General features: G+C 35.5%; 3 protein-coding genes across 6 annotated transcripts; 2 read left to right on the top strand and 1 right to left on the bottom strand.

Moving 5' to 3' along the window:
- Positions 1 to 6,218: 6,218 nt before the first annotated feature.
- Positions 6,219 to 9,819, top strand: LOC127938704 (tripartite motif-containing protein 16-like). 2 transcript variants are annotated; one of them, XM_052535520.1, is made up of 5 exons: positions 6,219 to 6,566; positions 7,735 to 7,965; positions 8,114 to 8,261; positions 8,465 to 8,512; positions 8,710 to 9,819. In XM_052535520.1, the coding sequence occupies exons 1-5, from the start codon at positions 6,486 to 6,488 to the stop codon at positions 9,246 to 9,248; spliced, it is 1,047 nt and encodes a 348-aa protein (XP_052391480.1). In that variant the 5' UTR covers positions 6,219 to 6,485; the 3' UTR covers positions 9,249 to 9,819. The 2 variants fall into 2 exon arrangements, with proteins under 2 accessions (XP_052391480.1, XP_052391481.1); XM_052535521.1 differs by lacking the exon at positions 8,465 to 8,512 and having other exon boundaries at positions 6,220 to 6,566.
- A 108-nt stretch (positions 9,820 to 9,927) lies between these two features.
- Positions 9,928 to 13,830, top strand: LOC127938703 (glycoprotein integral membrane protein 1). Its single transcript, XM_052535518.1, has 8 exons — positions 9,928 to 10,092; positions 10,384 to 10,446; positions 10,562 to 10,661; positions 11,574 to 11,731; positions 11,916 to 12,075; positions 12,177 to 12,385; positions 12,627 to 12,790; positions 12,945 to 13,830. The coding sequence occupies exons 1-8, from the start codon at positions 10,003 to 10,005 to the stop codon at positions 13,054 to 13,056; spliced, it is 1,056 nt and encodes a 351-aa protein (XP_052391478.1). The 5' UTR covers positions 9,928 to 10,002; the 3' UTR covers positions 13,057 to 13,830.
- Positions 13,831 to 13,848: 18 nt separating this feature from the next.
- LOC127938702 (katanin p60 ATPase-containing subunit A1) lies at positions 13,849 to 21,133 on the bottom strand. Of its 3 annotated transcripts, none has more exons than XM_052535516.1 (11): positions 20,925 to 21,133; positions 20,483 to 20,645; positions 20,243 to 20,385; positions 17,246 to 17,432; positions 16,740 to 16,855; positions 16,518 to 16,623; positions 15,844 to 16,002; positions 15,611 to 15,737; positions 15,113 to 15,244; positions 14,860 to 14,986; positions 13,849 to 14,769 (listed from the first exon to the last, which is right to left on the bottom strand). In XM_052535516.1, the coding sequence occupies exons 2-11, from the start codon at positions 20,642 to 20,644 to the stop codon at positions 14,571 to 14,573; spliced, it is 1,458 nt and encodes a 485-aa protein (XP_052391476.1). In that variant the 5' UTR covers position 20,645; positions 20,925 to 21,133; the 3' UTR covers positions 13,849 to 14,570. The 3 variants fall into 3 exon arrangements, with proteins under 3 accessions (XP_052391476.1, XP_052391475.1, XP_052391477.1); XM_052535515.1 differs by having other exon boundaries at positions 20,483 to 20,669; XM_052535517.1 differs by having other exon boundaries at positions 20,483 to 20,672.
- Between the last annotated feature and the right edge of the window lie 3,156 nt (positions 21,134 to 24,289).

Below are 24,289 nucleotides of genomic sequence, written 5' to 3' on the forward strand. Positions count from 1 at the left end.
GGGTGGGGGTGTTACGTCCAGTGACGTATTCAATTGTGTTGTCTGTATTGTTGCATGGTCCTTTTGTTGTTTCTCTCTTGCTCCGTCTCTCCTGCTTCTCTGGCTCCTCCCACTCTTTCCACTCGGGCAGGTAGCTGATTGCCTTTTCCAGCTGCATCTACTTACCAACCGAAGGAGAAGCAGTATAAAAGCTGAGCAGGAACTACTGAAGATGAGAACTTTTCTCCAGAGCATGTGCTTTGTCTAGCCTGGCCTCGTGCAGTTTGTTGTAGCCTTTTGGGGTTCTGTGTAGTAAACTTCATTAATCTGAAGTACTGTTGATTTAACTCTGTTGTTTGATTGTTACCCTTTTTGGAAGCTGTAGGGAGGTGGGTGCCTTTTTCTTTTGCCCTGTACATATTTTTCTCCTGGTTTGAGGATTAGATAGGGAGTTAGTGTATAACTTTGTTGTTGATTTTATTTTCATTTGACAGGTTTAGAAAGAATCTAATTTCCAGAATAGACACCCTTTTGTTTGTTATTTTGGCATTATTCCCCTCCTGAAGTTTTGCTTCCCTCTTAATGCTATTTCTTTGAGAATTGTTAACTCCCAGCATTCACTGAGCTGTTAATAAACCTTTTTTTTAACAGCCACCTTGTTGTTGTTGCTATGCAGGGGCTTGGGTAAATGCTCTTCCCAAACACTAATATTGTTACGTTCCTGTTAAACCCCTAGATGCATAAGACGTAACACATAAAACTCTCACTAGGATTTAGGAATTATTTTTGCAGCTCATTGTCTATTACAGTATACGTAAATTAAATTACAGATACCTGTGTATAATTCAGCAATAAACTTTTGGGAAAAAATATTTTTCATTTTACTACTGTGAAGTGATCTTGCAGTAGATAAAAAGCACTAGAAAAGTTCAAATACCAAATAATTGTATGAACATTGCATGCACCACAATACAGTAGAGTAACAAATAAAATATAAAAAGTAAATTTAGCATCCTCTGCACATCTGGACAAATTTCACTACAGTATACAGTACTATAGCAGTCTCCTGCAAAGACTAGCCATATCTCTCACATAAACGTGCTACAGTTTACTGTACATATATAATAGTAAAATTTCCATTATCTAATGTCTGATGACTGAAGCCTTTTAGTCTGGGGCATGACGCCTTTTAATTTAATGACTGAGGTCTGAGGATGTCCTAAAATGTACACCTGTACATGTATGTGTCAGTAAAAAAAACCCTGCAGATGATTGTATCAGCTCTCTCCTCTCTCCGTTGTGTCATTAGTTTTGCTACTTAATGTTTACCATGTCCATTTAATATATTGTCTTTCCATCAGATCAGAGATGCATTTCAGTTGGAATGTCTCTCCAACTGTCTTATAATTCAAAGCTATGCAGATGTGAACAGTCCGTAGTTTATAGAAAAATTATAATTTAACCCATTTAATCCCACCGGTCATCTATTCCTGCCATCAAACTTCAATTAATTATTATTATTATTATTAATTACTGTCTTAAAGCAGATCTATATTCATTGCTGTGAGTCCCCTTAAATAACGCAAAATTTAAACTCACCTGTACTGAAATGAAGCATAAAGAAGAAAAAATATAAACAGTCCCTCATGGTTCGTTTTCACCCAGTCTGTCAACAGTGTCTTAATTCTTTGTTTCCTCTTGTTCTTGTTCTGTTCTTTTTTATTCCTTAGAAACTACAACTTCCTGTTTCCTTTCTTACCATGACTGAATTAATCATTATATACCATCAGTTTTCCCTGCACCAAATTTAAATAGGTTTGCCACTTGCACTATGAACAACATTTAAACATTTGAGATTTATGACCAACAGTCTCAAATATTTTTATATCACATTTTTTATTTTATGTAATGTAAGCATCATAGCAAAGTATGTATATACATTATTATGGTAGTATATGCAAATTTTAAAGGGATAGTTCACCCAAAAATGAAAATAATGTCATTAATAACTCACCCTCATGTCGTTCCAAACCCGTAAGACTTCCATTTATCTTCAGATAAACAGTTTAAGATATTTTAGATTTAGTCTGAGAGATCTCAGTCCCTCTATTGAAGCTGTGTGTACGGTATACTGTCCATGTCCAGAAAGGTAAGAAAAACATCATCAAAGTAGTCCATATGACATCAGAGGGTCAGATAGAATTTTTGAAGCATCGAAAATACATTTTGGTCTAAAAATAGCAAAAACTATGACTTTATTCAGCATTGTCTTCTCTTCTGTGTCTGTTGTGAGAGAGTTCAAAACACTGCAGTTTAGTGATATCCGGTTCGCGAACGAATCATTCAATGTAACCGAATCTTTTTGAACCAGTTCACCAAATCGAACTGAATCATTTGAAACATTTCGCATCTCTAATACGCATTAATCCACAAATGACTTAAGTGGTTAACTTGTTTAATGTGGCTGACACTCCCTCTGAGTTATAACAAACCAGTATCCCGGAGTAATTCATTTACTGAAACAGTACACTGACTGAACTGATGTGAAGAGAGAACTGAAGATGAACACCGAGCCAAGCCAGATAATGAACAAAAGATTGATTAATTGATTTTTGGGTGAACTATCCCTTTGATAGGCCAGGGTTAAGAAGCAGCACTTAATTTTTTTATTTTTTTATTATTATTTTTTTACAATATAATATGTTCTGTAACTGTCTCAACCTTGTCTACCCACGAGGATGTCATTAGTCAGAAGAAGCATGAAGCCAGGTTTACACTGATCTGTGTTGAAAAGATACATGCAAATCAGTGGACTGCATGCAGTTGACACTAAATGTTTTCACAGAAGTGAAAGTATGCAGATGGAATTAGGAAAACTTCATTTCTGGGAACAAATGCTCATCATTCTAAAATAAACAGCACATACTCTCAAGAGAGAAACCCAGTAAGAACACTTCGCTTTCTCTGTGATATGGCAGATGCCAGTATTAGGACATCAGAAAAGGACCAGGCCAGCTGTGAAGTCTGTCAAGATCTACTGAAAAATCCAGTGACTTGTAACAGAGTGACTTGGACAGAGTTTCTGTTTGGCGTGCGTTCACAGTCTGAAGCAGGACAGTCCAAATGGATGCCACAGCTGTCCTCAGTGGGGTGAGAAAGTCACTCCAAAATCTGTTCCACGCAGGTTCATCAAGGTTGATTGCCGTACAGACCAGAAATGTATTTGTGCTGTGCATTGAATGAACACAAAGGACATGATACGGTTGAAGCTGAAACACAAAGGATGGGAAAACAGGTGAGACCTTGTTCATGTTATATGCCTGACTTGATGGGATCAAATAATTTTTGATGTTTCCATCAGTTCTCTGAGATGAAATGGTTGTAAAATACAGTAAAAAGAAAGTTGCATGAGAGCACATAGCAGTAAACTAGTTAGACCAGTCAGGGAATATGTTTTAATATCTTTTCTTGATGAGCTACATGCTACATGAATGGATGTAACTGAAGAGGCTGAAAGAGAGGAATAAGGAGAGATGCCCTGCTCTTTTAAGAACTGTTCACTGAAAGGTATTCTGGGGAACCCCAAGTGGTTCTTCAATGCATTGTTGTGAAATCAAGCTCCCTCTGCTTTCTAACAGTGCTCTGCACAAGCTGCATTAAAGGAAAATGACAAGATCTTCACTCAACTGCTCCACAACAATGAGAAAACACGCTCTAGAAGAGGTAGAAGAGCTGATCAGAGCTCAAGAAAAGATGGAATATAGTCAAGTAGTGACTTCATGAGCAGCTGGAGCAGGAGATTGCTGAGCTCCACATGAGAAACACTGAGCTACAGAAGCTTTTAAACATGGATAATAATGTTTTTTTTTTTTGCTAAAGGTAATTTCTACTTTTTGCCATATACTGTATATTAATCTTAACACCTTTAAATTTAGCATTTTTAAATGTGACAATTTAATTTATTAGTCTGAAAATGTGTAAATATATCAGTCTATTTGGTATTTAACTCTACAGCATTTCCAGTCTTGGTCTTCACTTTTTGCGTGAGTGAACTCGCCCATAACTGTCAGTCAGCATAGTAAACCAGATCTTGTGAGGAAGTCTCTTTCTAATCTTAAAATGAAATTGCCGGAGGAGTACAGAATAATTTCAAATGCCGTATGAAAAAAATATTTAAAATAAGTTTGTAAGTGAAAAGTTTACATAGATTAGCAATAATAATGCACTATTTTACTATGTTTACACTTGTCAGTTTTCAGATGAGATTTCCTTTCGAGCCAATAACCAGTGAGGATTTTCTACGGTGTAAGTTTCTACGGTGTAACTGTACATAAACTCACATAATGTTGTAAAACTGTGGTTAATTTACTTAAAAATGTCTCTAATCTTTTCTCTTCAAGATAATGGACAAATTTGTGGCTTTGTGTCTGCTTTTATCTCCAGATTATCAGAAGTTTACACTGGACACCACCACTGCAGACAATTTATTAATAATAAAACTGAGATCTCAGGCCCTTTATCCTCTAAAATAGGTGTTTGTGTTGACTACAAGGCTGTAACTCTCTGCTTTTATGACATTTCTGACAAGATGACCCTCTTACACAGAGTCTAGACCACATTCCCTCAGTCCCTCCATCCTGGGTTTTGGTTTAGTATTCCTCAGTATCACTGTGCAACCTGTGAACAAGTAGATGAAGTATGTGATACTTTTGCTGTTTGGGAAATATTTTGTGTAATGTAACTTTTATCACTTTAGTTCTGACACAAGTTATTCCCCGAATCCAGTTCACATAGGCTACATATACCGTATTTTTCGGACTATAAGTCACACCTGAGTATAAGTCACATCAGTCCAAAAATACGTCATGAAGAGGAAAATAACATATATAAATATATATTAAATATATATTCAGATTTAATTCCATATATTCAGACTTATAACTATATATATTCAGATTCACAACTATATATTCAGATTTACATTTTTATATTTAGAATTATAACTACATATTTAGATTTAATTCTGTATTTTCAGACTTATAACTATATATTCTGATTTACATTTATATATTCAAAGTTATGACTATATATTCAGATTTACCTCTATATAATAATAATAATAATAATACTAATAATAATATTTTTTTACATTTATATAGTGCTTTTCTGCTTTTCGAAGCACTTGAAGCACTTTACATTGTGAGGGAGTATCTCCTCGTCCACCGCCACCACCACCAATATATTTTATATAATCACAATTTAGATTTATATATTTAGATTTATAATTATATATTCAGATTTACTTCTATATATTCAGATTCATAAGCATATATTCAGATTTACATTTATTCAGACTTACAATATGAGCATATATTCAGATTCACTGCTTTATATTCAGACATAACAATACAGACTTATAACTGCATATTCAAAATTGCTGTGTATATATAATCAGGCTTATAACTATATATTCAGATTTTTATATAATTATTTCTTGTTTGGCACCTCATACTCATTTTATAGCATACCATTATGCATTATACCTTAAAGCATTTTATTTAGGCTCCTATGATAAAGTACAGTCATTTTACTTTAATGGCAATGTATGGGTCCTTTCTCTATGCAATTAAAGTGAAATAACTGAACATTAATATAAGATAAAATGCTGATTTTAGATGAAAATTTAATACAGCATGAGACTAAAACACTGCAAATGAAAAACAACAACAACAAAAAAAACACCTGAATTTCAACAATTTTAACACAGGGGTTTTCTAACTTTTTTGTCAGCCGCACCTCTTTGACCTAAATGATGTACTTGATGTACCCCCTGAGATCTTAAGTAAATATTAAATATCAATTATTTAATGGCACATTTGCATGTTTAACTTGAAAAACATTTTATCAGTTTTAGTAGTATTTTAGTAGTATTTACATACCTATTGTTATTATTACACTCAACGAATTATGAATATTAATATTACCGTAATTTACAATTAAATTATTTTATTATTATTATTAATAATAATACATATTTTTTTATACAGGGTTTCCCCGAACGAGAAATATTTGTATACATTTGAGATTTTACATTACATTTGAATAAACCTGTAACATTTTTTGCAAAAACTTTTTAATTATTTTTTTTTTTTTCCATTAGTTAATGGTATTAACTCGCAGGCATACCATGTGTACCATCCATACAGTCTTCGGTACAAACCATAGACTGTATAAAAACAGGTACAAACTCAAGAACCCCCTGCAATTCCCTCACGAACCTCCAGGGGTTCACAAACTTCACTTTGGGAAACCATTCATTAACATAGGCTACTCATTAAATCCTGTCTAACGTGTTAAACTACTTTTGTGAAACTCATTTGAAACCTCCTATGAAACTTTTTGTTTCGCTTGTGCAGACAGAACGTAGTAGGCTACTAGTATCTGTAATGTTCTCTCTGACCCTGGAATCATAAAATATTTCCCCCCCACAGGACCAGGTTGAGAAGATGGAGAGAACAACCACGCAGAAAATCCAGGAGAAACAGAAAACTATAGAGGAGCTGAAGCTGGTTGTGAAAACTCTGAAGGTTAGAGATTATCATTTTCTTTTAATTTAAAGCTGCAGTAGGTAACTTTTGTAAAAATATATTTTTTACATATTTGTTAAACCTGCCATTATGCCCTGACAGTAGAATATGAGACAGATAATCTGTGAAAAAATCAAGCTCCTCTGGCTCCTCCCAGTGGTCCTATTGCCATTTGCAGAAACTCCATCGCTCCCGGTAAAAAACAACCAATCAGAGCTGCGGTCCATAACTTTGTTTGAGTTCAAAATGTAGGAAAAAATGTATATAATAAACTAGTACACCATGAATCCATTTTCCAAACCGTGTTTTTAGCTTGTTCTGAATCACTAGGGTACACCTATAATAAGTGTTTATATTCAGACTATTTTAGATTGTTTCGGGGGAACCGCGGCGGAGTAACCCAGTACCTTTGTGATTCTTCATAGACATAAACAGAGAGAAGTAGTTCCGGCTACAATGTTCTTCTGCAAGACGCAAGCAGTTCTGTTTATTAACCGCTAGAGCGTCAAAAGTTACCTACCGCAGCTTTAAGAAAATAAATTTTTGTGAACTATAGTTCAAAAGTTTGGGGTCAGTAAGATTTTATTTAAATAAATTAATATTTTAATTCAAATAATAAGATAATAAGAAGAAATGTTTCTTGAGCACCATGAATGATTTCTGAAGGATCAAGTGACACTGAAGACTGATGAACACTGCTGTGATACAGTAATGGCTGCTGAAAATTTAATTTTGATTACATTTTTAAACATATTAAAATAGGAAATACTAATTTTAAATTATATGAATTTTCACAATTTTACAGTACCTTGTTGAGCATAACAGACATACTGACCCGAAACTTCTGAGCAGTATGTATTTTGTCTAGTCATAGTGTTTGTTGGAAAATTAAAGGCATCAGAAATGAAAATTCACCCTTTACACTTTACCATAAACATAAAGGAAATTATTTTAAATAATTTGCTGGTTGCTCTTTTCCATGCATTCCATGTTACAATGAATGATGATACAATATCATTATTGAAAAATATTGTTAAAAATATGTTAAAAGTAACATCAATGCAGTTCTAAAGTCATATATTAGCTTAGTATTAGAAGGACACCAAAATGGAAGTTTTGGCTGATCCGGTTTAAACTGAACTACTGGTTTCTCTGTGTGTCCTCACAGCACTCTGCTCAGACAACAGTGGAGCACAGTGAGAAGATCTTCACTGAGCTCATCATCTCTATTAGGAACAGACAGCATGAGGTGACACAGCTGATCAGAGATCAGGAGAGGACTGAAGTGAGTCGAGCTGAAGGACTCCTGGAGCAGCTGGAGCAGGAGATCGCTGATCTCCAGATGAGAGACACAGAGCTGGATCGAGATCCACACACACAGAATCATTTGCATTTCAAGGTAAAACCACAGGTTGCCTGAGGCATTTACCCTAGTTCACCGCAAAACATGCTTGGAATTGTGTTATTCACATTACAAGTACAGCAAAAACAAGCTATGTTTTCATATTTTCTTTTTTTTATGTTTTCTCTCAATATAAACTTTTCAGAATCTCTCTGCTTCTTCTGAATCTGAGTCGTCATCCACTATGACTGTTAGTCATGTTCAGTTTGATGGCTTAAAGAAATCTCTCTCTGATCTAAAACAACATTTTGAAGATTTTTGTCAGGAGGAGATCAGTAAAATCATCTCTTTTGGTAGGAGATTCCATCCTGCTTTAAATATATATATACATATATATATATATATATTAAATTCACTCTTAAAAGTTTTTTTCTTGTTACTTCATAAGTAACCAGTAAATGGACATATATTTTATTTTATTTTGCACTACATAGCATGCAATCTATACATTATTAAACTTCAACTGCAATAGCACTTGATCTCTGTTCCTTTGTAGTGGCAAGAATTCAGATTTTACCATTAACCAGGAATCATTTTAAACAGTGTAAGTCAAATAAATAAATAAGGCCTGTACTTTTTTGTATCTATTTGAAGCTTATCATATAGTATGGCTATAGTGCACTAAAGCATTTTTTACATTTTTAAATTAACAAAATTTATAAAACCTTTTTTTTATTGTTGAGACTACTCATGCCATAACTGACCATAGCAATCATGTCATTTATAAATCATTTTCTTTAGATTTTTGCAGCTTCACCCTTGATCCCAACACAGCGGGTGAACACCTCATCCTCTCTGAGAACAACAGACAGATGACTTACCCTGAGCATCGTGGGAGATATAAGTTCCCCTGTAAGGTGTTTTGTAAGGAGAGTGTGTTTGGACGCTGTTACTGGGAGGTGGAGTGGAGCGGGAGATGTGTGCACATATCAGTCTCATATAAAGAAAAGAGAGACAGAGGAAAGGGATCAGTCGGTATGTTTGGAAACAACAACACATCTTGGAGTCTACAATGTTTTCCCAAGCCTGTTTTCTGGCATAAGAGCATAAAAACTGAGATCTCAAGCCCTCTGTCCTCTAGGGTGGGTGTGTATGTAGATCACAATGCAGGAACTCTGTCTTTCTACAGTGTCTCTGATACAGTGACCCTTCTGCACCGTGTCCAGACCACATTCACTCAGCCCCTTTATCCTGGGTTTTGGTTCAGTGCATCAGGTTTTGGAGATCTGCTCAATCTAGACACCAAAGTGTTCTCCTCAGTGAAACTGTGTGATCCATAAACAAGTATTGTGATCCCCTTATCTAAAAGCACCTTTACTCATATTTAAACATTAACATATATAAACAAAGTACTAAAATGTTATCACAAATATATGATGTATATGTATGATAGGAATTATTATATTTTGTAGAATAACATTTTTTAATGAGATGAAAATGTGTTTGTAAAACTTGTTTTTTCTTCTTTATGTTGACTCTCATTGTCTGGAAGACTTCAGGAGAATCTCAGCTGAGCAATAAAACAAGACAATCCTAATAAAGTAAACTTCTTTTTTTATTTTATTCTAAAATGTCCCCATGTTTTCTGCTTGATTCTTTAAACTGCATAGACGTTATTAGGCGTAAACGTTGTTCTCAAAAAATGTAATAAGGGAAATATATATGTACTGAACGGAACACTGTATGCAATGTAAGGTATATTGAGTTATGGTTTCTTGTCTAGGGATTTCCTTACCAAAAGGAGTTCATGATATTGTAGTGTGATTTTAATCTATAAAATTGTTTTAAATAAAATAATTGAAATGTAGTAACAAAAATATCACTGAATATTTCACAAGTGAAACAAAATTCACAATATTCATATTCATGTGAAAAAAAAAAGAAAAAAAAAATTTAATTTGCAAAATGTATACGAAGCTTACGGTAGTACTCCTAGTTTCCAACAGGGGGCAAAAGAGTTCTCAATGACGACGCTACGTCAACTCGACATTACGACATGACGCACACGTTTTGTTGACATCCAGCGTGAGAAAAATGGCCTCTACGTGGGAAATACGTTTAACGGTGGTTTATTTAAGCGTATTGTGTGTCCTGGCCAATGCACAATCGAAACAAATAACCACGGTGGGTGACATTTAATATATTTTGAGATAGTTTAATGTGTTTCTGATGCATTCACGTGTAGCAGTACAAAGGCGTATCAGATAGCATAGATATCTGCCGAGTTGATAGAGATTTGGTTTTCAAAGATGCTTACATCATGGTTTGACACATTTAAGGCAATCGTCGCTTTAACATTCGCGGTTAGTTTACCAAAAGCAGTGTCCCTCAGCGTTGAAAACTTCAGCACATGACTGTGAAGTCTGTAAACAAACGCGTTTGTCGTTGTGTAAATCTTGTGGTTTGTGTTCACAGGAAACAGTCGTGTTAAATGTGACAGCGGTTAGTGAAACTAACCAGACTCAGTACAGTGTACAGGTAAGACATAATTAATTAGTAATTACACGAGTATTTTTGGGAATAGTGCATCCCATCTGTATTATGTTTTGTGAAGGAGTGATAATTTAAAATTATTTTTCACCTCTTCTTTCAGATAAATTTAACTCTAGGTCTTTCGGACAATGAAACATTCATTAATGGAGCTCCTCTCAAGCCTTCAGGAGTCACAAGGATGACATGTCCTGCTCTTTTGTGTATGAATCTGTCTTCTTTTTTAACATTTATTTATTAAACTTATTGAACTGTTTAACTTTTTGTCAAGAGAAACGGAGATGAGCTAACAATGACAAATTCTTATTAATCAGTTAATGTTAATTTCCACATTTGCTAATGTATAAAGTCAAGATCAAAAAGTTGTATCTGTTAATAGTAATGAACCTAATGAGCTAACATAAACTAACAATTAACTGTTGTATATTTAATAATTAATGTTAACAACGATTAATAAGTACTGCAGTAAGTGTATAGGTGTTAGTAAATGTTAGTTAATGCATTAACTAACCTTAAAGGAATAGTTCACACAAAAATAAAAAAATAATTTTAGAAAATGTACTTAACCTCAGGCCATCAAAGATGCAGATAAGTTTTTCTTCATGGAAACAGATTTTGGAAAATGTAGCATTACTATTTGTTCATCAGTGGATCCTCTGTAGTGAATGGGTGCCGGCAGAATGAGTGTTTAAACAGATGATAAGAACATCACAATAATCTACACAACTCTAGTCCACCAGTTTGTTGTTTATCAGCTTGTGAAACAAACATCTGCATGTTTGTAATTCATCAAGACATCATTTTTAACTTCAAACCATTGCTTCCAGCTAAAATAGGAGTCCTGTATCCATAATATTGCTTTCTTTTTTGACGGAGTTGTGTGGACTGTTTGTGGAGTATTGTGATGTTTTTATCAGCTGTTTGAACTGGTGAGCATTGATGATCCATTGGTGCACAAATGATGTAATGCAAAATTTCTAGAAAACTGTTCTGATGAAGAAACTAACTATATCTGGGGTGGCTTGAGGGTGAATAAATCAAATTATTTAGCTGAACTATACCTGTAAGTAACAGGAATTTATTGTAAAATGTTAGATTTTTCTTTGTGTTTGCAGTGGATGGTTCTAACGTGAGCTCTAGTAATCTGGAGGAGGGGTTGGTCAGCAGTGAGCTGAGGCTGATGGGTAATCAGTCATATGTTCAGAGTGATGCTGGAGAGCAGCTTCTGTTACTCGTCCTGAGTCAGGAGATAATCCAGCTGGCAGATGAAAAGGTTTTAATCTTTACCCTATAAATTATGGCTGAAAATGGAATTATTTTTTATATCTGTTATGTCCTTTATAGAGTAATTCAATCTTAAACATGGAATGGCAGCTTTTTGCTTTGGAAAGCATCCAAGCTATAGATAGAGGCTGTGTGTGAATGTGATCTAGGGCTTGTTGTGGTATGTTCTGTAGGTCCAGCAGCCAGATGCGTATGAGGTGGAGATCCTGTGGAACCAGAGCTCTGAGGAGATCACACAGGTGACCAATATTTACCCTTCAACAAGAAGCAAGCTCTCAGACATCCCACGAGAGAGTGACGTCTTGGTGTCTAATGCGTCCATTCATAATACAGGTAGATTTGTGAAGTAAAATGCTTCTTGTTTGTAATCTCTAAAAAATGACTGTGATGATTTAACTGGAAGGATTTCTATGAATAGTTTTCTGTCTTCACAGTTGAAGACCAAGTGCTTAACACCACCAGCCACTATCTACTCAAACACGCAGAGACCACGCAGGAGGAGATTGCTGCTCCGGGGAAACTCCCTGAAACTCCCTTGAGGATGGACCCTGAAACCCTGTATGAGTCTAGAGAGGAAGAGGAAAGGACTGCAGATTCCTTGCTGCTTGGGCCTCCTCTAAGCGGGACCATGTCCTCCTACAGTGTAAGTCACTATTTACTGCCACTGTTAACTCTTGGGCCAGAGTAAATGTTATTTTTAATGTATGGTGAGCATGTAAGAGCCAAAAAATCTTACTGTTTTCAAACCTTTGAACATGTCTATAATTGAGAATAAAATAGAATTACATTTTTCAAACCAGTCACTCTGGATGGCCTTAATTAGTCACATGTTCTGTTTCTCAATAGTGTCATGTTCCTCATTTTATGTTATTGTGTGTGGGCAGGTGGCATGTCAGTGGGTCGAGAGGCTGAGGGATAAACTGAGGCGCTTCTGGTCTGATTCTGTCCCGCTCTTCTTCTTGATCATGTGGGTGGTGGTGGTTGGTATTGCAGGTTCGGCGGTCATCATTAAGATCCTGGATCTTCTGTTCCCATCCTGTGAACACAGGTACAACCTGCACTGACCTGTTACTAGCCTTCTCAACAGGCCCTGTATCAAATGCATGGCCATTTGGTACTGTAGACTTAAAATACAACTGGATTGGCATACAAGGTAGCTTGCAGAACAATATAATAATACATGTTTCTTATGTTTTTCTTAGGGGATTTTTTCATCTGAATCCAGAGACTCTGATGCCAGATGATGAAAAACAGAGGCTAATAGATAACATGGATGGAGAAACGACAGAAAAAAACATTTTGATAGAAAAGTGATGGATGTGTTCTCATCAGTTTGGTTATGTTGCTTTATTTGGTCGTCAATACCAATGATTTCAATGTAGCACTTTAAAAGAAAAAATATTCCCCAACGTTTCCTAATGATCCACATATCTGTCTGTTTAACAGCATAATGAGTAAATTACTATTTTTATTTTTCACTACATTGTGAAGTGGAATGGTAAAGGTGCACAAATTTAAATAAGCAGTCCCTGAAATGTCCCTGCCTTTTCCCCACTAAAGTGTATGTTTTATGCTTATAGTAGGAATTGATATTGCCTGTTGTACGGAAATGACATTATACCATTACTGACAATTAAAGGGTATAGCACTAAAAAGAAATGGACAAACAGTCCATTAAAGTTAATGTAAAAAAACATCCAAAATCTTAGCAGCTGATTTTCAGCTGTCCATTTTATTTAAATGGATTATTTCTTACTGGGGGTCTTATTAAATGGCCTGTAAGAAATTCTGTCGCTTAATGTTAATATTCATGTTGCTTCAGATATTGCCTGTTACGTTAAGCATGTAAGCCTTCGACGAATGAAATGAAGACTTGTACACTTTGTCCTGAGCAATCTGTCAAAGTATTCCCCGTTGCATTAGAACATTTCAAGCATTATACTTGAGCATTTGAAACATTTCAAAAGGATCCTTGCATTTCATTGTAGCCCTGTCATTGTCTGTTAATGAAACCAGGTGTTATTCTGATGCATGTTATGACTTGTTTTTCCTCTCAGTTTGTTACATGAGTAAATCCTGCACAAATGAGTTTGTCTCAGTAATCTCTTTCAAATTTAAAAAATATTTATTCAACAAAATATATCATTTTACAAGCGGATCATGGCAATGGAATGTCACTAATGAAAAGAAACCAGAATCCGGTTCTATAGTGTTTATAAAAGTCAAGTGCTAGACACATCTTTAAGACACTCATGGTCTCATCACTATTAAGACAATTATCAAATGCTGGAAACTTTGGCCTTTAGATCAACCACAGTGGCACAGGTGCAGTAAACCTATTAGCTTGCATAGCTTTTCACCTCAAGTAGCATTTGGAGACAACAGAGAACAGGATTAGCTGGTCTTTGGTTATTGGCAGTGATATTACAAGACAAAACATACAGTCCATTCCTGTGTCCACAACCTCAGCATGATTGTCTGTACACACTACAGTAAGGCAACACATGGGGTTATTTGTTATAAGGGCAGACTCCATTCTGGGTTTACTGGATAATTAGTGCAGCCTTCGTCCTAACAAATTCATTTTAATGTGAGTGAACTTTAGCTCGGAAGTAAGTTTAAACTGTATCCAGCTTCTGTAGATGTAAAACCAATTCTATTATTATTAAACTATTACTATGAGTCCGTACACTCATACACACCTCATGTAAGGCAAGACTTGTCACCCTTTGAATTCAGTCTGGTTGAAGATGGAAATGCTCTGAGATTTAGTAAAACTGGTGCTAACGACTACTGTGAGGAGGAACGATCAAAGATCTTTGGGATCATCAGCACGAGCCAAACTCCGCTATCCACTTTTCATATTTTTCTAGGTCAGCAGCAGATACAGACTTGGACACTTTGGTCAGTGCCGTCTCAAAGTCCTCCATTGTAGTGGGCATGTGCATCTCATCTTTTGACAAGTTTCGTATCTCCTCAGGGGTCAATCCCTCAATCCGCCTTCTCATTGCCATTAGAGATGCATCTCTGCAATTATTTAAACACAATAAATCACTTCTAGAATTGCAGCACTTTAAAGACTGAAAATAATTTCAGGTTCCACACAAAGGGCTGCACCTGCAAACGTTGGTGATGTCAGCACCAGAGTACCCCTCCATCTGCTCAGCGATCTTGTCCATGTTGACATCATTGGCCAGCTCCAGCTCCTTCAGACTGATCTTCAGTAACTCCACTCTTCCTTTAGCTACAGTAATACAAATGATGATTTTAAATACTCCCATTACGTTTATGTATCTTGAGCTGGGGTGTATTAAGCAGATGGCGCTTAATACAGTATAATGGGTGATGAATTCTGGGTAGTTCTGAATACCTGAAGGCAGTGGGATGTAAATTCTCTTCTCTAGTCGACGTCTCAGAGCTTCATCGATGTCCCATGGGAAGTTAGTGGCTGCCAGAACCATGACCATTTTTGAAGGGTCATATTCAGACGTCCCACCAACACCTGGAAATAGTGATTTTTAAACAGGAAAATAATTGTAATGTTGTAAAATTCATCGAATTGTGAAAAAAACCCCAACCAATTTCAAGATAAGTGTCATGATACAGTTCAACGGAGTTAAAAGTTAATCAATTCTGAAAAAATTCAAATATGCAGCTCTGCAAAATGCAATAGTATTTATTCAGCTTAAATTAGTTTGATGTTGATTAAATTCAGTTCAATAACAATGTCAATGTTGCAAAAAGTGTTGCAAAGTTAGTTTCATTATCCAGTTAAATAATTTTTTTTTTGTCTGTGCAGTGAAATAGATAATATTACTGAATATTAGTAACATTTAAAGCCATAGCTACAGTTAGTATGAAGCCGTACCATCCATCTGGACGAGTAGTTCAGCTTTGACACGTCTGCTGGCTTCATGTTCTTCTGAGTTTCCTCTACGGCTGCATATGGAGTCGATCTCATCAATGAAGATGGTGGTTGGGGCATAAAAGCGTGCCTGTATATACATGCAGACACACATATATGCATGTATGATAAAGCAAAGCAAGTTTGGCTACGATTTTACAAATATTAATGAGAGGTAATGCAGGAAGTGATTTTACCATTTCAAACAGCAGCCGCACAAGTTTCTCAGACTCTCCTCTGTATTTGGAGGTGAGGGTGGAGGAGGACACGTTAAAGAAGGTGGTTCGGCACTCTGTGGCAACAGCTTTGGCCAGCAAAGTCTTTCCTGTGCCTGGCGGCCCCACCATCAACACTCCCTAAAATCACATGTGAGCCGAGTTATTGTGTAAATGAGAAGTATAGTATGTATGTAATGTAGTGAAGATCTCCCTGAAAGTGGACAGTAACACAATGAAATGTTACACTGCGGTTAAATAATACTGTCCCAAAAAAACTATTACAATAGCGTTAAAAGGCTTTTTAAAAATTATTTTAAAAGAAATTAATACTTTTATTTAGCAAAGACACACTAAACTGATCAAAAGTGACAGTACAGACATCTATAATGTTTCAAATGACTTCTATTTCAGAGAAATGCTGTTCTTTTGATATGTCAGTTTATCAAGGAATCCTGAGAACATGTATTCATCCAAAAAGACTTCTGAAAATATGTATTTCTTGCTTTGTATGGATTCTTGCTTTGCAAATAATGACATAAATTATATTTTAAAATATATTAAAACAGAACAATTTTACTTTAAATTGTAATATTTTATATTATGGATATTTTTTTAAATCCATACAAGCATATGTGATTTTCTCTTGTTCATACCTTCCATGGGCGTCTTATTCCTTTAAAGAACTCCGGCATCCACATGGGCAGAACCACGGCTTCCTTCAGAAGCTTCTTGGCCTCCTCGAGGTCAGCAATGTCATCCCTATATTAAAAATGAAAAGTCATTATCTATGAACGATTATTTTTCTAAAAAGCAGATGTGTGAAAAAAATCCATGAGAAACGAAGGCACTTCTGGAGGAAAGTGAGATGAAAGCACCATGTGACATTGGGGTTTTGGGAGATGATGTCTCTCTCCAGAATTTCAATCAGATCTCTGTCCTCTCCTCCTCTGTCAAACCTCTTCACCTCCGTCTCCACACCCTCCGCTTTGTTCTACAGAGGACAGAGAGTTTGGTCAAATCTTTTATTTGCCACAATGTTCTGACAGGCTTCTCAAATGGCTTTGCAAAAATGGTACAAATCAAACTTCAGATTGAAAAGACTTCAAATAAATGACCTGCAAATACATTAAGTTCTGTTAATTCAATCTTCGAACAAAAACAAAAGTGCTTACAGTCAAGAGTACAAAGGAAACACTTGCATGTCTTTTCTGTCTGAACGGTTTGCTTTGATGTAAGAAACCAGTATCACAGGTTTCTAATGTTAATACAGTGAGAGGCATCTGATCCTTTGAGTAAATATTGTGATTGCAAGCACTTTATGACACAGTAGGCCTTGTTTAAACAGCAGACAGAAATAGGAAATGGATCCACACGTTCGTACCTTATCATCTTTTGGCTTGGAAGGGTTTTCTTTCTTTTCTTTGCCTTTCTGAGGTTTTCCCTTGTCACCGTTGCCCACGCGAGGTGAGGGCCGTGGTTGGTTGCGGGGGCCAGCACTCAATCGGTTCCCGTGGCCTTTGCTTTCTTTATGCGGGCCGGAGGGTTTCCGCAATACAAACGGAGACGGCCTGTTCACACACACACACACAGACATGTATACTACATTCAGACACTGAAGAGGACCTTTAACTACAACTACAAGAAAAAGAATTGAATAAATAAAACATAAAAAGAGACAGAGAAAAGCAAACCCTTGATATAACAACAATCTGTGCAGTACTTAAATTAAAAAAGCAAAAAAATGAGAGAAAAAAAATAGCAACATACAAAAAATCTTATCCTACAATATATAGAACAAGTTTATTCTTATTTTTCTGAATGGAATGGACTGTCCTTAATTAACAAAGCTGGAATTGCTCATTCAAGTGTTACTTCATAATCAGATTATGGTTTATATAACAGGCTCAAAAGACCTTTATTGGCCTCAAGGGAGGTATGAAAGAGAATGAGGGGCTGAGAAACGGTGGGACGGCGTTCAGATCATAATCTAATTCACATGACCGGAGTGCTGATGGGGGCTTTAAAACTCAACAACAGCTACTGAAGACATTTTTGAAGATTCCCACACAGTGAGGCCGATGCATTCCATGGCTTTCCAGATGTTTGAAATACTGGATAAGGATTCCTAAAACTCTTATTTCTTATATAAAAGGAGATTTCCATGCAAGTTATAACTGTTCATATATATATATATATATATAGGCCTGTCACGATAACTTTTTTTTTGTGCGATAAATTGCTCCAGAAATAATTGTTGATAAGCGATATTATTGACATTTTAAAGACTATTTTATGCCACTGAATATAAATCATAATATAACAGCGTAATGATGTAAGAAGGCCTACACATATCCAAATGACAACAAACTTTTAATTTTTAAGAATATTTAGATCATGGAAATTAAGTATCAAAATATTAGATACCTTTATTAAAAAGTTTTTTATAAATAGTAAAGAAACATTTTCTAAACAAAAGTGCAAAATTAACAAGTCCAAAAAAAGAAAAATGCACAAAGAACCTGAGATTTTTCTATCTGCAGATTTTTCCCAGACCTTCTTTTCTCTGTAAATTAAGGGTGCACACTACTGTTAATAAACACAATCACTACTTAGCAGTCAGATGTCCGTATGCACAGATCCCTAAACAAGATCATATATGCAGATTATTATTTTTTTTGTTGCATTTTTTAAAATTTGAACTAGCACCTCATGACTACAGGTTATGTACGAGAAGCTGCAAAAGACACAGGCGCAAATGGAATGTAAAAAAATGGTGACATTAATTTTTAAGTGAATATAATGTGCGATATATTGAGTCAACAAAAATTATTGAGGTCATGTACATATATTGCGTTATAAGTCGATATATATTGATTATTGTGACAGGCATATGCATATGCATATATATATATAAAATTTAATTTATGCATTAAGCAGACGCTTTTATCCAAAGCGACTTACAGTGCATTCAGGCTATCAATTTTTACCCATCATGTGTTCCCAGGGAATCAAACCCCCAACAATGCTCTACCAATTGAGCTACAGGAACACTAATATAACACTATATACAGTACAGACCAAAAGTTTGGACACACCGTCTCATTCAAAGAGTTTTCTTTATTTTCATGACTATGAAAATTGTAGATTCACACTGAAGGCATGAAGGGCTATTTGACCAAGAAGGAGAGTGATGGGGTGCTGCGCCAGATGACCTGGCCTCCACAGTCACCAGACCTGAACCCAATCGAGTTGGCCGCAGACAGAAGGCAAAAGGGCCAACAAGTGCTAAGCATCTCTCGGGGAACTCCTTCAAGACTGTTGGAAGACCATTTCAGGTGACTACCTCTTGAAGCTCATCAAGAGAATGCCAAGAGTGTGCAAAGCAGTAATCAGAGCAAAAGGTGGCTACTTTGAAGAACCTACAGTACAATATTACATATTTTCAGTTGTTTCACACTTTTTTTGTTATGTATATAATTCCATATGTAATTCCACATGTGTTAATTCATATTTTTGATGCCTTCAGTGTGAACCTACAATTTTCATAGTCATGAAAATAAAGAAAACTCTTTGAATGAGAAGGTGTGTCCAAACGTTTGGCCTGTACTGTGTATGTATAATACATACATATACACACATTATATATATATATATATATATATATATATATATATAAACTCTCTCTCTCTCTCTCTCTCTCTCTCTCTCTCTCTATATATATATATATGTGTGTGTGTGTGTGTGTGTGTGTGTGTGTGGTGTTTTACAATTTATTACATAAAAAAATTAAATCCTGAGCAATATCTTGTTAACTAAATAAGCATAACTATAAAATGTATATTCAGTATGGAATTTTTCATGATATTTCCAATACTTTCAAAATTGTATAATTATTATTGTCCAATCAGTTCTCTCAAGAAATAAAACAATCATCTTTCTCAACTTTCCCAACTTTCCCATGATCTTTTAAGATTTCCTGACATGACCAAAGGAAGTTAAGTGAAAAGTGAAAAATGTCAAATAGGTGTACCTATCCCAAACCCAAACTGACCAGTGTAATAATAAAAAAAAGGTAAATTTCTGCAGCAGACTGATATAAAGGTTGCAGAACATTTTATCACAACAAAGTGCAAAGTTTCAACCAGTTTTGTCTTCATTAGCCTACACACAATTCATCAATTGCCTGATGATGCCCTAACTGGTTGAAAATCTGGAAAGTCTGATGACTTGCAACATAAAACATTGTTAAAGTCTACGAAACATGCTGCCCTTCTTACTTCAAATGTACTATACACACAGCTTACTGCATGAGTAAAAGAGTTTGACTCTGTGATGACTGTCAAGAGGGTTTAGAATAAAACCAGACATGAACATGTACCTGTGCTCCACGTGAACTGGCATAATGTCGTTCTCAAGGACAAAGCTGCTGGGTTTGGATGGGGTCGACTCCAGCTGAAAGCTCTCAAGTGTTGCCATGATCTCCTGAACCTGCTTAGTTTCCTCATTTATCTCCTGCAAAACCTGCATGGGACAACATGAACACGCAAAGGCCTGTCACAACAAGTGAACAACATAAAAAATCTGAATCGTACTCTCAGAGAGTGCGAAGAGCTCTAACCTGCTGCCATTTCTGCTGTAGAGAGGAGTCTCTGACGGAGTAGAGGTGTTTTCTGATCTGCTCCAGGACCCCCTGATAACAGACCACCGCAGAGCTGTAGTTCCCCAGCAGCGCGTACTCTCTGGCCAGCTTCACATTCTCGTTGATCTCCGCCAAACTCATTCTGCAGGAGTTCAGATATGAGAGACTGCTGGAAAGACGATTTACTTGGTAAACATATGTGAACGAAAACTGTGTCAGTTGATATGAACCACATTGAAATATGGGGGAAACATTCAACGATGTAACGACTTCCAGACAGTAACTTAATGTTATTCAGAAACAGATGCACAAACGTGTCGCGGATTACCAGAAAAATATGACAGGGGTTAAACATTATGAACAAACTTTTTAACTATACATCATAGCAGCTTGTGTATTTATCGATTTGAAATGTACAAACCTGTGAAGTCTGTAAAACTATCCTGAAAGATGTTCGTAAAGGAAAGGCTCAGCATTCAGCAGGTGTAAACTCATGTGTTCTGCTTTGGACGAGGATTATATTTGACATCTTTTAGGATCCACACAAACTCATAAGTTCACTTCAGTAACTTAGTTATCTTCTTTGGGAAGGGCACTTATGATTTTGAAGGCGGAAGCAAAAGAAAAAAAACGCTCGCTTCGCTGCTTTTCAACATAAAAGGCAATGGCGCGAGAATGTTTTTTCAAAATAAAAGTGGAGTATGGAAATACAAAATTCAGTTATTTAAACTGAATTAACTAAATATATAAACAATACACATTACACAAAAAAAATTAATAAAGACAAATAATTTAATAAAACAACGTTGTGAACATGGAAAAAAATGAAAAATGGGACAAATAATAAAAATAAACTTCTTTACATCGTTGTTAAGAGGTTGCCTAAATTGAGGCAATGTTGTGTTTGCTGGTCATAAATCTATAAACAACATATTAACTTTTTAAATAGAGCTGTTTATTTTGTAGTCATAAACTCAGAATTGAATTAGTATTGCCAATTATGGGTTCTATTAGGATTCAGGTTCTAGAATATCAGTTTTTGATTTATAAGATCTGTGATTAACATTAGTTGAAAAGATTTTCACATTTTGTTTTACAAAAAAATATATAGTAAACTCCAAGGTAAATTGCTAACAAGTTGCTAAATAAGGACAACTACAACAGCATAAATATGCATTCACATGCCGGATTAATAGAACAAATTTATTCCAAATCATGTAGAACCAACATCTAACAACTACAGCTTCAAAATTAATGTTCACTTTTACTATTCCAGAAATGTTATAGAGGTACATTCATGTGAACTATTCATCAAATCTGTCTAGCTTAAAAGTCTTCATCTGCGGCTTTGTATTACTAAAGTCAACTATTGATTCAGATCATAATGAAAACATGTCATAAAGGTTTTTTTGTTATTTAAACAGTTATCAGCAAGTATCACATTTCATGAACCAATAAGAGGAAGATGATAGGAGACAATAGACGTATACAAGTTTACTGTTGCATTTGTAATGTATATATTATGAAACCGTTTTTTTTACCTTGCTGTTCTGACAATGCACAGACCGAGCAGAGAAATGTGTGCAAAATGAAACTGAATCAAAATACAAAATGTTTTACTAGATATGTCTAATAAGAGAGGCAGCTACTGTTAAGATAAATGTTATTATTGTTTTATTAAGGCTAAACAATTTTATTAATGCTAAATTAACTGAAAAAAAGGGGATTACTTGTATCTACAAAGTGTTTATTGTATTGTATTTTACTAATATATATTTAGATGATGTCTAAACATAAATAGCAAAATTTTTTTTTTTTAGCTCAACCTGCATTGTAAAAACAAAAATCAGATTCCTCACCCTGGAGTTCGGCTTATCCAGCACTATATGACAAAGATGTTTGCACTGTGAGCAGCCTGAACAGCAGCTGCAACTCTCTCTTTATTTGAAGAATTGAATTACACAAAATCAAGACAATCAGAAAGTCCAGAGATATTTACTTGAGCTATTCTGGTCTTTTTCTGCTGAAACTGACAGAGCCGCAGTATTTTTGCTCCTGTTTGATAATTTAAATGCTGGTGGAAGAGATGGAGCAGCTGGACACTCTATCCAAAACTACAGAAAATTTATTAAAAGAGAGATGAATTAGTGTGTGTATGCATGCATGAAATCATTTATTAAAGCAAAATTAGAAAAACCAAGAATCTCTGTTCCAAAAGAGGAGTAAAAAAAAATAACCTCACCTGCACACAGTCACCTGACCCACTTCCAAAAGTGTGAGAGCGTTCACTATGACAGAAACCGACTCAACTGCCAGCTACAGGGACAGACACAATATCAAATACAACATTTATTAAAATAAATGAGGCAAAACATCTTTCCATTTTAAGAGGTTCACATGAGGGGTACCACTTTTATTTACAATTACCTACTACAACATAGCCGTAGGTCAGATTTTCAAACCCTCTCGCTGAGGTTTAACTAGGGCTTGTATCAAAGCTACCTGTATCCCCAACAAGTAGGAAACACTCTCCAAAATGAAGTGCTCGTCCCTCTAGCACAGCCAGTCTTGTCATGCCCTGGGTCCAGACCACATGACCGAACTCTTCAGGTACATCCGCAATGTTGTTCACAAAAGGGCCTGCCAAGTGCCAAGCCATCAATATACCAAACTGAGCAAGCCAAAACAATCAATCTGGCCATTATTTATAAAGTGAGCTAATCTATCTAAACTTTAGATAAACATTAGAACCAAGAATTTAACATTTCAATGAAATGATTTTGCCATCTTAACTCATCAGCATAGATGGAAATAAACATCAGAAGATACGATCAATGAACTAACACTCATCAACTGTATTATATAAGAACACAATGGAAGTGAGGGTTGCTAAAATGCCTTATTAAGGGATTGTCATTAGACTGGGCAGTACTGCTGGTATTTGTTTATGTGAAAATGCAATGGAACAACCAGTGACAACAACATTAGTAATTGAAAGTCATCGACCTGATGTCAGAATGCTGTGTGCCTCTGTGATGCTTAAAAACTCACTGAACTCAGAGGTGACCTGAGCTTCAGAGAAAAGAGCATCTGGGTTCACAGTCCTTTTTAAGTTCTTCTCCAAAATATTCTGGATGGTTAGTGCTTCCTCTGGCTTCCAGACAAAACCAGCCAACAGCATGTAGCCTGAAAGAGTGCAAACAATGATAATTCCATTTTGAAATCTTGAAATATTAAATAAACAAAATTGGGGTCAATAAAATTTGTGTTTTAGGAACTTAATACTTTTCAGCAAGGAGGCACTAACTGATCAAAAGTAGCAGCACAGACTTCTTCGTTGTTAATGAAAACTTCTACTTCAAATAAACTGAATCCTAAAAGAAGAGGTATTTACAGAACAATAAAGCATTTAGCGTTTCTTGAGCACTAAATGAGCTTATAAAAATGATTTTCTGAAGGATCATGTGACAATGATGACTGGAGTAATGGCTGCTGAAAATTCAGCTTGGCCATCACAGGAATAGATTACATATAAAAAAAATATATATTATAAGTTATTTTTATCTTAATAATATTATTTCACAATATTACTGTTTTACTACTAAATAAATGAAACCTTGGTGCACATAAGAGACATAAGATTAACATTTAAAATATCTTACACCAAACCTTTAAACTGTAGTGGACATATTATATATATTTTTTACTCCATAGGGGTCACTGGATGTTACCGTCATAAGCCAGATGTTGTAGCCAATCACACAAGGTATCTTTCTGCTCCCCCAG

The sequence above is a fragment of the Carassius gibelio genome, chromosome A20, assembly GCF_023724105.1.
Source record: "Carassius gibelio isolate Cgi1373 ecotype wild population from Czech Republic chromosome A20, carGib1.2-hapl.c, whole genome shotgun sequence".
NCBI lineage: Eukaryota > Metazoa > Chordata > Actinopteri > Cypriniformes > Cyprinidae > Carassius > Carassius gibelio.

Bases quoted from the DNA above. Each gene is read 5' to 3' on its own strand.
- LOC127938704 (XM_052535520.1), top strand. From the start codon at position 6,486: ATGGAGAGAACAACCACGCAGAAAATCCAGGAGAAACAGAAAACTATA. The intron at 6,567-7,734 runs GTTAGAGATTAT...GTGTCCTCACAG, and splicing joins TGGTTGTGAAAACTCTGAAG to CACTCTGCTCAGACAACAGT. The intron at 7,966-8,113 runs GTAAAACCACAG...TAAACTTTTCAG, and splicing joins AGAATCATTTGCATTTCAAG to AATCTCTCTGCTTCTTCTGA.
- LOC127938703 (XM_052535518.1), top strand. From the start codon at position 10,003: ATGGCCTCTACGTGGGAAATACGTTTAACGGTGGTTTATTTAAGCGTA. The intron at 10,093-10,383 runs GTGGGTGACATT...TTGTGTTCACAG, and splicing joins AATCGAAACAAATAACCACG to GAAACAGTCGTGTTAAATGT. The intron at 10,662-11,573 runs GTATGAATCTGT...TTGTGTTTGCAG, and splicing joins GACATGTCCTGCTCTTTTGT to TGGATGGTTCTAACGTGAGC.
- LOC127938702 (XM_052535516.1), bottom strand. From the start codon at position 20,644: ATGAGTTTGGCGGAGATCAACGAGAATGTGAAGCTGGCCAGAGAGTAC. The intron at 16,624-16,739 runs GTGCTTTCATCT...TTTTTAATATAG, and splicing joins CAAAACCCCAATGTCACATG to GGATGACATTGCTGACCTCG. The intron at 15,245-15,610 runs GTACGGCTTCAT...CACTATTTCCAG, and splicing joins ACTACTCGTCCAGATGGATG to GTGTTGGTGGGACGTCTGAA.